This window comes from Garra rufa, chromosome 23 (genome assembly GCF_049309525.1).
Source record: "Garra rufa chromosome 23, GarRuf1.0, whole genome shotgun sequence".
In the NCBI taxonomy this organism is placed as follows: Eukaryota; Metazoa; Chordata; class Actinopteri; order Cypriniformes; family Cyprinidae; genus Garra; species Garra rufa.
Genome location: NC_133383.1, coordinates 21,957,219 through 21,970,095, shown reverse-complemented (window position 1 = coordinate 21,970,095; position 12,877 = coordinate 21,957,219). Strand labels below are relative to the sequence as shown.

The window sequence follows — 12,877 nt, the reverse complement described above, 5'->3', positions numbered from 1 at the left end:
TAGAACATTCCAATTACCCTAACAACAAACCCATCGCTCACATCGCCAGCTTCCCCTAATTTGAGGCATTGTCAGATTAGCGCTTGACTTCTTGCCTTCCCTAAGTGGCATTACAGCACTCGTAAAACAGTTTAAAACCAGTAGAGAGACAAAACAGCCTCAGCAGATGACGTCTGATGACGTTTCAGCGGAATAAAAGAGGATTTGAAACCGTGCTTACCTGAAACGGCGAGAATATCTGATCAGCCAAACAGCACATGAGGAGAGAGAGAAAGAAAGAGATGGTGATTAGACCTTAGGTAATCAATCAATGTTAAATGATTATCGCCATTAGATTTAATCAGCGTTAAATCTAATTAACTAGCCATTAAAAGACTTCTTCAGGTGGTCAACATTCCTGCGATGAAAACTGTCACACAACTGTAGTGACATTACAAAAGTACATCAATTATTCCTTGACAAGAGCTACTTTATTTAACGTATTGGAAACACATTAAAAGAAAGACTGCTGCTAATTATTCATGGTGGAATGAATACTTAATTGAACATTATTTCCACTGTAGCAGCATGGTTCACCCAAAAATTAAAGTTAGCCCATGATTCACTACCCTCAATCCATCCTAGTTGTACAGTATATGACTTTCTTCTTTGAGATGAATATACTTTGAGTTATATTGTATATCATATATAAAAATGTCCTTGCTCTTCCAAGCTTTAAAATGGCAGTGAATGGCTGTTGAGATTTTGAAGCACAAGAAAGTGCATTCATTCTTCATTAAAGTACTCCACATGGCTCCAGGGGTTTAATAAAGGCCCTTTGAAGTGAATTGATGCATTTGTGTAAGAAAAATATCCATATTTAAAACTTTATAAATCATAATCTAGGATGGCTTGAGGGTGAGTAAATCATGGGGTAATTTTTATTTTTGGGTGAACTACTGCAAAATCTGCATATATGGATATATTTCTTTCCTGTTTACAAAATCAAGTTAATCATATTTACTGCAAAAGAACAGCTCTCCAAGTTTAGATGTTGAGAGGAACAAGTATGGAAATGTAAATGGTTGACCGCTTGTGATTATGCAGATTGCAAATTGAATTGAATTTGCTCATTAACAGAGGTGAAGTCAATGTGCGTCTGTTTGGGTTAGAGGTAGTTTATGGTAATTATAATTAGCTGTATTTAAATTTTCAAACCAGTGATACAGACTCATCAGAAGCAGAAAAGGTAAGCCACAGGGGGTTTGAGACGATGTTTACACTGGACACCTTTATAAGTTTGTCGTAAGACAGACAGAAAGAACAATTAAAAGAACTTTTGAAAGAAAAAACTATAAATTTAGCTGCAAACAGTGATTACCGGGGTTCAAGCACTTTAAGACATTCGAGCACATATGCACAATACATTTTTTAGCAAGTCCGTAACCACCTAAATCAATGATTTCAAAAAAAAATTTTTTGCAAGTCCAGGTAATTTACCACAGAAACATGTTTTTTGTTTTCATATTTATGACTGTGTGGTGCCAGGTGTGGTCTCCTTATCACCTGTTGCATGTGCTCAGCAGGTTTCGTGAAGTTTTGAGTTTTCCTTTAGGCGTTATAGGATTTTAGATAAATTTGGACAGGCCCCGTTTCTAAACAACCCGTTATAGCTTCCCAAAGGGTAAATTTCAACATTTTTTGAAAATTATTGACCTAGAGAGTCCAGGGAATTGTACCGCAGTTTTTTTTTTTTCCAGAAAAAAAAATGGAGTCAGGAGTTATGTCAAATGATAAGGATATCGTGTGTATGTGCGAGAAAAAAAAAAAAAAAAAAAAAAAAAAAACAGGCCCACCGGGTTTTGTTTCAATCAGTCTCCGTTAACCTTTTCCAACAGGTGCTCAAACTTCGTCTGTCAATGGCAGCCATGTTTTTTGAGATACGCAAATGTCCTTATAAACACATGTGGCACTTTGGACCAAGACCGTGCACACCGATTTCCATGTTAAAAGGACAAATGGTTGCACAGTTATAGCCAGTTTTATGTTTTTTCCCTCTTATAGCAGCACCAAGTGGCCATGCTCTGTGATTTTTTTCTTGCAACCTCAGATTGAGCTCTTACATTAGTATTCTGAGTTTGAACGTTTTTGAATTTCCTTTGCAACAGTGAGTCAAAAGATCTTTTTTTTTTTTTGATAATTATTGATATTCACTCTCCAGAGAATCTTTCTGCACTGGTTTGGTTCTGATCGGGCAGAAAACCTAGGACTAGTTTGCAAAAGTAGTTTTTTTTTGTGCGAAAAATGTGCGAAAAATCGCATAACGTATAATCGTTTACGTCATTAAAAAATGCAATATCGCCCCTCCCAGTAGCGGATTTCTTTTAAATTTCTCAAACAGTCAAACAGGCCTGCCATGTTTTCTTCCGATCGGTCTCCGTTAACCTTGTCCAACAGGTGCTCAAAAAAACAAGCTCCATAATTCTTTCCCCTACAACCTCAGATTGAGCTCTTACCTAAGTGTTCTGAGTTTGCAGAAAATATCTTATTCTGTTCAGGAGTTATAGGCATTTTACTAAAGTGGCCCTGCCTCTTTCGGACAATTTGGCGTCCCTCTGCGACGGTGAGTCAAAAAAAGTTCAACTTTTTTTTTTTTTTTTTTACTATTGATATTCACTCTCCAGAGAATCTTTCTACACTGGTTTGGTTCTGATCAGGCAGAAAACTAGGACTAGTTTGCAAAAGTAAATTTTTTACATCTTCTCGATCATTTAACAAATGATTTGATTGACAACAGTGGTTCTAGAGGCAAAGTTGTATGAATATTGTGTGTACATGCGAAAAATCGTGCAGTGTAAAATTGTTTACGCCACTGAAAAATGCGATATCGCCAATTTATTTCAAATTTCTCTCAGACCTTTGGGGGAGTGAGTCAAACAAGGCCCACCAAGTTTATTCCAATCGGTCTCCTTTAACCTTGACCAACAGGTGCTCAAACTTTGTCGGCCAATGGCGGCCATGTTTTTTGAGATAGGCAAATATCTTTTATAAACACTTGTGGAACTTTGGACTAAGGCTGTGCACACCATTTTTCATGTTTAAAAGACAAAAAAGGGACAGTCGTGGCCTAATGGTTAGAGTCGGACTTGTAACCTGAAGGTTGCGGGTTCGACTCTCAGGTCTGGCAGGGATTGTCGGTTGGAGGAGTGAATAACCAGCGCTCTTTCCACCCTCAATACCACAATTGAGGTTTTGCCCCATAACCAAGGCACCGAACCCCCAACTGCTCCCCGGGAGTTATAGGCATTTTACTAAACGTGGCCCTGCCCCTTTCGAAAGTTTTGGTGTTCCTTTGCGACAGCTTTTTTTTTTTAGTATATATAAATATTGATATTCACTCTCCAGAGAATCTTTCTGCACTAGTTTGGTTTCAATCAGGCAGAAAACCTAAGACTAGTTCGCAAAAGTAGGTTTTTCAAAAAATGCGGAATACCCAAACATTTTGGGTATTCTCATGATCGAATCTGCCAAGGATTGCCAAGGATGCCAAAGACATTTGAGTCTGCAACTGACAGAAGATATGAGATAAGAGCAATGTCATACTTTGGTTTGCTGTAGCACCTCCGTCAGGCCGACTGGGGCTAGTTTTGGTCACACTGTAGGCGGTGCGAGTACTACCATCCCTCCAAGTTTTCAAGTCTCTATGACTTGCGGTTTGGTCTGTAGATCAGTTTTACACTGAGATTGCTGATCCATGACCATTCTAACAATTACAATGAGGTTTCAGTTGTGCATGCTTGAACCCCTAACAATAAATAATAGGTCTGTATGATTTTCTGTTTATCCACACAAATCTGAGCACACATGTAGTATGTGAAAGAAAGAGAAGAACGTAATCAAAAACCTGTTACACTGACAAAGAACTAAGAGTGGCCTTTGGAGGGTTGGTGGAGTGGCAATACCAGGACATTGCCATCAGGGGAGCATGAGGGTGTCAGTAATCAGGTGGATATGGGTGAAGAGAGCTGGACTGCTTGCCACAGAGTATCTCTGCCAAGGTTCTGTGTGACACCTGGTCTACCACAACCTAAGCCCAAAACACAGGGCTGTGTGCCCTGACACTGCAATTACCACAGCCATGATTAAGGAACAGAGCAAGAACTCACAGATGAGTGCACTGTGATGCATAATAAACATTTATTTTGCTCTTTTTTGAGGTTTCCAGCACCATAAGGTTCTTCAGACAATCTGGCTTTATTTTGCATCTTGCACTAAAGCCCTCTAAGGTCCTATTTTTCTTTCTGATGCAACCGAGAATCCTTTTCTGCCTGAGAAAAGAGCTTTTGCATACACTAGACTTATTTCTGTCTGACTCTTTCTGCAAGACTAACTATCAAAGGTGATCTACACACCCCTCTTATTAGAATGAGTGACATTAGCTGTGCTCACACTGCTGAAGTAACCACACCGTCCCACAAACCCTGCTAAAAGGACGTCAGCACCCTCACTAAACATTCATAAGCAAATATCTGCTTAGATCTGAATGAATATGGATTCTAGAGGATTAGGCAGATTTCCACACACTAACACGAACACATTCACACACTCTCACTTTCTTCAAATGCTGGCACAGTGATCGTTCTCAGCACATTCTTGCTGATGGTGCACATTGTGCTCACTAGGAATGAAGAAAATACAAAAGTACAACATAAAGAAAGGAGGAATACAAGAAGCAATTTGTGCTGGAAAAATATTACGCTACCATTCAAAACTGTGGGGTCAGTAAAATGTTAAGCGTTATTTTTTTAAGACTTAAATAGCCTGCTGTCAGTTATTCCTTACTTAATAAATTCTGTAAAAGTATTGCTTATTTCTTATTTTTTCTATCTACTTCTAAAGGGATAGTGCACCCAAAAATGAAAGTTACCCCATGATTTACTCACTCTGAAGCCATCCTAGGTGTATATGACTTTCTTTTTTTAGAAGAATACAATTTATTTTGTTAGTGTCTGGGCTTCTACTTTTTGTTTCGTTTGATTCCCTGAATGTCGAAGCTGGTAGTTTTTTTTTTTTTTTTTTTTTTTTATGAGTATCCAGGGTGCTAGATTTTGTTTTGTTTATTTATTTATTTATTTATTTTGCTTCTTTGGTTTGATTTCCTTAAAGGTGCCATAGAATGCATTGAGAGAATATATTAAATTGCTCTCTGATATCTACATTGAAGGTATTTGGCATAGGAAAGGGCAAAAAATCTCCAGAAATGGTTTTACAGGTCCATTTACAACCTAGGATTTGCCCCTAGAATGAAATGCTCTGTTATTTGGAAGCTTCATGAATATTAATGAGCTCCGCTCTGATTGGCTGCACATAGCTCAATAGCTCGCACATGGATAAAAATATATATTTTTAATTAGGAGCTCTAGCCGCTTTTAATATGCGGTTCGTTGAATCTGCCGTTTTGAATCGCGGATATTTTAGTGTGATTACTGTGATCGCATGTGCTCTGTGTAAAGTTACAATGCAGAGGGAGTGCTTCCTACCACACAAGTTGAGCTGCTCCTCAGTGATTCTCAAGATCTGTAAATCATTCGCCATCATCAGCGCAGTTATTTCTCCATCATTCAAGGCAAGGCAAGGCAAGTTTATTTATATAGCACATTTCATACACAATGGTAATTCAAAGTGCTGTACATAAAAGGAATTAAAATCATAATAGCATAAAAATCATAAAAATGTAAAATAATAATCACAACAATAAAAAATTTAAGAACATTTAAGATGATTTAAAAAAATGATTTAAAATTAATTAATACAGTAAAATGATTATACATAAAATAATGCAATCTGTTTGGACGTAGCACAGTGCTCATTCAATAAATGCACAACTGAACAGATGAGTTTTGAGTCTGCATTTATATGTGGCTAATGTATTAGCACATCTGATCTCTTCTGGAAGCTGATTCCAACTGTGGGCGGCATAATAGCTAAAAGCGGATTCCCCTTGTTTTGTGTGAACCCTTGATATTACTGACTCGATCCTAGAGATCTGAGTTGTCTGTTAGGTTTGTATTCAGTGAGCATATCTGCAATGTATGTAGGTCCTAGGCCATTGAGTGCTTTATAAACAAGTAAAAGTACTTTAAAATCTATCCTAAACATAACTGGAAGCCAGTGTAAGGACCTGAGGACTGGTGTAATATGCTCAGATTTTTTGGTTCTAGTCAGAATCCTGGCAGCAGCGTTCTGTATGAGCTGCAGCTGTCTAATGGTCTTCTTGGGAAGGCCGGTGAGGAGACCATTGCAATAGTCCACCCTGCTGGTGATACAAGGCATGAACAAGTTTCTCCAGGTCTTGATGAGAAATCAGCATCAGCGCAGTCAACATCATCAGCGCAGTCACCATCCTCAGCGCAGTCATCTCTCTGTTTATGTGGTAAGTGAAATCCTATGTATTGCAATGTAACAGGCTAGCGCTAGCATTAAGCTAACCGTGTCCCTTCAGTGGCTTGCCTTGTTTAACTGATGTGCTGACGTTAGTGATGATTGGGCGATGCAAATATTGGAGGCGTAACTATTAACCATCTCAGGGATGTTGCGTAACAGTCTGTTATGTTGGAATTTACCTATTTTTACCTTTTGCAAATACTAGATTTATATAAGAAGGAGGAAACGATGGTGTTTGAGACTCATGGTATATCATGTCCATGTACTGAACTGTTATTATTTAACTATGCCAAGGTAAATTCAGTTTTCCATTCTATGGTACCTTTAAATATCCAGGCTGCTAGTTTTAGTTCAGTTTAATTTTGTTTACCCTAAATATTCAGGCTTCTATTTTGTTTGCTAAATAGCTGGGCTGCTAGTTTATTTGTTTTGTTTCTTTGTTTTGATTTTTCTGAATATCCAGCCTGCTGGTTTTTTTTCTCCCCGAGTATCCAGGCTGCTAGTTTTGTTTGTAGTTGGTTGTTTGTTTATTTGTAGTTTTGTTTTATTTACCCTAAATATCCGGGCTGCTTGTTTTGTTTGTAGTTGGTTGTTTGTTTATTTGTAGTTTTGTTTTATTTACCCTACATATCCGGGCTGCTAGTTTTGTTTGTAGTTGGTTGTTTGTTTATTTGTAGTTTTGTTTTATTTACCCTAAATATCCGGTCTGCTTGTTTTGTTTGTAGTTGGTTGTTTGTTTATTTGTAGTTTTGTTTTATTTACCCTAAATATCCGGGCTGCTTGTTTTGTTTGTAGTTGGTTGTTTGTTTATTTGTAGTTTTGTTTTATTTACCCTATATATCCGGGCTGCTAGTTTTGTTTGTAGTTTTTGTTTGTTTATTTGTAGTTTTGTTTTATTTACCCTAAATATCCGGTCTGCTTGTTTTGTTTGTAGTTGGTTGTTTGTTTATTTGTAGTTTTGTTTTATTTACCCTAAATATCCGGTCTGCTTGTTTTGTTTGTAGTTGGTTGTTTGTTTATTTGTAGTTTTGTTTTATTTACCCTAAATATCCGGGCTGCTTGTTTTGTTTGTAGTTGGTTGTTTGTTTATTTGTAGTTTTGTTTTATTTACCCTATATATCCGGGCTGCTAGTTTTGTTTGTAGTTTTTGTTTGTTTATTTGTAGTTTTGTTTTATTTACCCTATATATCCGGGCTGCTAGTTTTGTTTGTAGTTGGTTGTTTGTTTATTTGTAGTTTTGTTTTATTTACCCTAAATATCCGGGCTGCTTGTTTTGTTTGTAGTTGTTTGTTTGTTTATTTGTAGTTTTGTTTTATTTACCCTATATATCCGGGCTGCTAGTTTTGTTTGTAGTTTTTGTTTGTTTATTTGTAGTTTTTTTTATTTACCCTAAATATCCAGGCTGCTTGTTTTGTTTGTAGTTGGTTGTTTGTTTATTTGTAGTTTTGTTTTATTTACCCTAAATATCCGGGCTGCTTGTTTTGTTTGTAGTTGGTTGTTTGTTTATTTGTAGTTCCCTTCCGGGAACTCGAGCCGCGTCAGGAACGCTATGGGGAACGCCATTGGCGGGCCGCACTCTGAACTGTGTATAACAACCAATGAAATGACGGGAGTGACGTCACAGGCGCGGTGACGTCATCGACCGGGAAGTATAAAACGCGTGCGTTTGAAGCCGGCGGCAGCTTTTGTCATTCAGCGAGAGCGCTCTGTGTCTGTGTCTGTCTCGGTCATACTGCTGTTTTTTCGTGCCAGTTTGCACGGCTTTTATTTGAGTAGTATGACCTTTAAAATGCAACCATGGGGGAAAGAAGTGTTACGAAACTAGGCGGTACAAGCAGCCACATAGATAGAGTGTTCCTCCCTGCCAATGCTTCATTGTTGGTGGGGATACACTCAGTCTATGTGTGGTTTGCTTGAGTGTAGAGCACGCACAGTCAGCCCTCGAAAAGGCTGACTGTCCACAGTGAGAGCGTAAAAATCTCCACTGCGGGTGCTCCACGGAAGGCTCTCTTCGAGGAGGGAGCCTTCGCCAGCGTTTCTCGCGGGTCTGGCCCTGCTTCCGCTGAGGCGGAGCGGTTGCTGCACTCGCTAAGATCGCGGCTCGATCTATTAGAGGGACTGGAGACGGGTGTTATAAAAATACCCTATCTCCTCTCCTATCTGATGGATCGGTAAACCTTTTTTCTGGATGAGGAAGCCCGCAATGCGGTTACTTCCCTCCAGGAAAGGTTTTCAACGCTTTCCATATCTTTCTCCAAGGAGGTTGATGTAAAGTGCGTTGTCAAAAGTATTTAACCGCCCCCCCTGATCGCCTCAGCATGATGAGCTGGTGGTTGTGCTGACTGTGCATTAGCTAAATAAGATATGAGCCGCAGAAAAGCAAACGTTTTGCTTCCTGCGGACTATGTCAGCACTTCCAAACGGAGCTTTCTGTCCTTCCCGATCTACATTGAGTTTTAGATCTGGGAAAAACTAGAAAGTAAAGATGACGCCGCGGGTTGAACAGACGCTATCAGCCTCTGTTCCCCGGTCTAGGCATCATTTCTGAAGGCTCCGTCTTTGCTCTTCAGGCCGCCTAATAAAACTTCAGGCTTGATGAGCAAATGAACACGTGTCGGGGTTCCTGACGGGAAAGATTTAAACCCCAGCCGTGTACCAGCTCTCCACATCAGAGGCGCAGAAACAGAGCGATGCCGCCCGCGTTCCTCCGGCTATGCCTAGAGGACCCGGAAAGCAACGCTCTAAGTCGGGGGCTTCCAAGAAAAAGAAGAGGTTCGACCTGAGGGTCGTCCTCCTATCCAGGAAGTCCTCGCCTAAACGGCCCTGACGGTTGTGGCTCAGGGCCGTTGAGGGCAGCCCCTCGCGAGGGGGTTTGCACCGTACCTCCGGGTGCGGGTTTCAGACCCCTTCGTGGCCCTCAGGAGATGAGTCAGCTAACCCTGCCAGTGTTACAGGGCGCGGCTATCTCCCGCGAACATCCTCTAGCTGTTCCGCCCGGAAACGTAGTGGCCCTGGAGAGTTCGCAGCCCCCGCGGGGGTCTCTCGAAGAGCTAGTTCAGGAGCTTCCTGCCAGCTTGCTGTTACAGGTCTCCGAGTTAGTTCCTCGAGTAAATCCAGACACCAGTCTCGAGAGGCTGGTACCCTAAGTAAACTCTCTGGCAGCGTGGAAACTACTGCCAAATGTTTCAAAGTGGGTCCTGCGTACTGTAGAGAAAGGTTACACTATTCAGTTCGGCGCCAAGCCGACACCTTTCAGCGGGGTAAACCCCGAGCAGGGTCTGGAACAGGAAGTCAGTACAGGAAGTTTCTCAGGCTCGCTTTCAGGGGCAAAGCTCACCAATACAGAGTACTTCCTTTCGGCCTAGCTCTCACCCGAACTTTCACGAAGTGTGTGGATGCTGCTCTGGCTCCTCCGTGATTCCAGGACATCCGCATACTCGACTGGTCGATTCTGGCCAGCTCAGAATAATTAGCGGCTCAACATCGAGGTGTTGTTCTCGCTCTCATGAAAGAATTGGGGTTGAGACTCAACACCAAGAAGGGTGTGATTTCTAAAAATCACTTATCTAGGTGTAGTCTGGGATTCGACCACGATGCAGGCACGAATGTCACCTGCTCGGTTCGAGTCGATCCTTACTGCAGTAAATGCGGTCAAGCTAGGCCCGTCACCCACTGTCTACAGTCCCAAGTACTGTTAGGTCTTATGGCAGCCGCTTCCAACGTGATACCTTTTGGACTGCTGCTTATGAGACCACTTCAGTGGTGGCTCAAACCAGGCGGTTCTCCCCGAGGGGAAACCCATTTCGCAAGATCAAGGTCACGCGGCGCTGCCTACGTGCCTTGGCCATGTGGAAGAAACCCTGGTTTCTCTCTCAGGGTCCGGTTCTGGGAGCTCCTCGTCGCCGCGTCATGCTAGCGACGGACGCATCCCTCACCGGATGGGGAGGCGGTCATGAGTGGCCGCTCAACCCAAGGCCTGTGGAGCAATTCCATCTCTCCTGGCACACAAATCGCCTAGAGATGCTAGCCGTGTTCCACGCCCTGAAGTGTTTCCTTCCAAAAGGTATCCGCTCACGCCCCTTATATAAGCTGGCGTACCGGATTCTCCTATGGTCTTAAGGAAAGACTTCTCTCCCTGAGAGCAGTCCAGTATCTCTGGACGTGGGAGCAGACGTCCTGCCAGGCAGGGGCTGAGGCCCGGGGAATGGATGCTTCACCCAGAGGTGGTGAAGCAGATCTGGAGAACATTTGGCCAGGCACAGGTGGACCTGTTTGCGACTCAAGAGACATCGCACTGTCCCCTCTGGTACTCTCTAGTTCCTCCAGCTCCACTGGGGCTGGATGCCATGGCACAGACGTGGCCGAGGCTGCGTCTGTACGCCTTTCCCCTGATCGCTCTGCTCCCGGGAGTTCTGGAACGGGTCCGTCGGTTTCAAGTGCGGCTGCTACTAGTAGCCCCGTACTGGCCGGCACGAGTATGGTTCTCGGACCTGGTATCTCTCCTAGACGGCTCTCCGTGGGAGATTCCCGTCAGGAGGGACCTCCTGTCTCAGGCTGGGGGCGCAATATGCCACCCCCACCCAGAGAAGTGGAGGTTATGGGTGTGGCCCCTGAGGGGGCACAACTCATAGGAGCGAGTCTCTCAACCGAGGTTGCTGAGACCTTTCTCCAATCCAGAGCTCCCTCTACGAGGAAACTGTATGGCCTTAAGTGGAACTTATTCACGAGATGGTGCCGCGAGCACCACCTGGACCCAGTCAACTGCCCGGTCGGTACAGTTCTGGAGTTCCTATAGTCTCGCCTTTCCGCAGGGCTAGCTCACTCCACCCTGAGGGTTACGTGGCGGCTACAAACGCCTTCCACGCCCCTCTAGGTGGCCTCTCAGTGGGCAAGTAGCCCCTGGTCACACGTTTCCTCCACGGTCGGGAGATCGAGGCTTCATCAGGAAGTAATGAAGCATGGAGACTCAGAAGTTGGGACCTCTGGCGACTCGATAGATATCGCAAGGTTCTCTCTGGTTCTCCTTAGTGCCTCCAGGTCCGCCCGGACTGGACGCCATAGCACAGACGTGGCTGAGGCTGCGTCTGTACACATTCTCCCGATCACTGTGCACCCTGGAGTTCTGGAAAGAGCATGCCGGCATCGTCACGGCTAGTCCAACCATGCCTTGGACCTTCCCTCTCAAGCTGGGGGCGCGGCCTGCTACCCCCACATGGAGAGGTGAAAAGTTATGAGTATGGCCCCTGGGGGGGCGCAACTCATAGACTCGGGTCTCTCAACTGAGGTTGTTGAGACCCTGCTCCTATCCAGAGCTCCCTTCACGAGGAAACCTTAAGTGGAACCTGTTTGCTTCATGGTGTCACGAACACCATCTAGACCAAGTTACTGCCCGTTGGTACAGTACTGAGTCCTCGCAAACCCACAAAACCAGCTCACTCCATCCTGAGGGTGTTCGTGGCGGCTTATTGGCCTACCACGCCCCTCGTGGTGGCTCGTCGGTATGGTTTCCTCGGTGGTGCACTCAGGTTGAGACCCTGAGGGGTCTCAAGCCTCTATTACCTCCATTCTTGGAGTGCGACCAATGGGAAGTATATTTGTCCAGTATGCGCACTGGGCACATACGGCCACAAAGAAAGCATGTGGCACGTTCAGAGCTATCAGTAGATGGATCACAGATGCCATTCCTACTACTTCCAAGTCCTCTGGTCTCCCAGCTCCATGGGGAGCCAAGACTTACTCCTTCTGAGGCTGCCGGCCTCCAAAAGCTCTGACAGCAGGTGTCCCCCTCCAGGACATCTGCAATGCTGCGGGTTGGTCCTCGCCCCTGACAATTGGTCCTCGCCCCTGACATCCGTCAGGTACTATGAGCTTGACCTCAGAGCCGCTCCAGGCTCGGCTGTACTCTCGGCCTAGTGCGCTAGGCCTAGAGGGTTAGCCACCTCCCTAGCCAGGAGGAGACTTCTCAAGGCGCATTCTTTCTGCGGAAAGAAGAGAAGTCGTTTTCGCCACGACGCTCCTCGTGTGCCCGAGGGCCGAGGAGTGTCCCTGCATCCTCGCGAGCCTGAGGGCCGAGGAGCAGACCTAAAAGCCTCTTGTCCGTGTAATGCTAGACAAAGGCTCATACTCTCGCGTCCCGGTATGCTTACCAGGCCGATCTTCCGGTCCCTCTTGTTCTGGTTACCCCCAGACAAAGGACTAAGACTCCTCGTGAGCCCGAGGGCCGAGGAGTACCTCTCGCACTGGCTGGCGAACCAGGCAGAGGTCACGGTTCTCGTGTGCCTGAGGGCCGAGAACTGCACAGCCCTCTTGTCCGCGGAATGCTAGACAATGGCTTAATTCTCCTCGTGTTCTGACGCAGGATGCTATCAGACCGAGTGTACTCCGGTCCCTCTGGTTTCTGGCTTTCCCCAGACCAAGGACTAAGACTCCTCGTCTGCCTTCACAGAAGGCCGAG

General features: G+C 44.3%; 1 protein-coding gene across 2 annotated transcripts in view; it reads right to left on the bottom strand.

Annotated features, from left to right (window-relative positions):
- Window positions 1-12,877, bottom strand: part of cadm2a (cell adhesion molecule 2a) — a 508,011-nt gene that overhangs the window by 312,435 nt on the left and 182,699 nt on the right. For both annotated transcript variants that reach the window (XM_073829450.1, XM_073829451.1), the window contains exon 2: window positions 221-238. In XM_073829450.1, coding sequence (XP_073685551.1) covers window positions 221-238 — 18 coding nt within the window. The remainder of the gene's footprint in view (window positions 1-220; window positions 239-12,877) is intronic.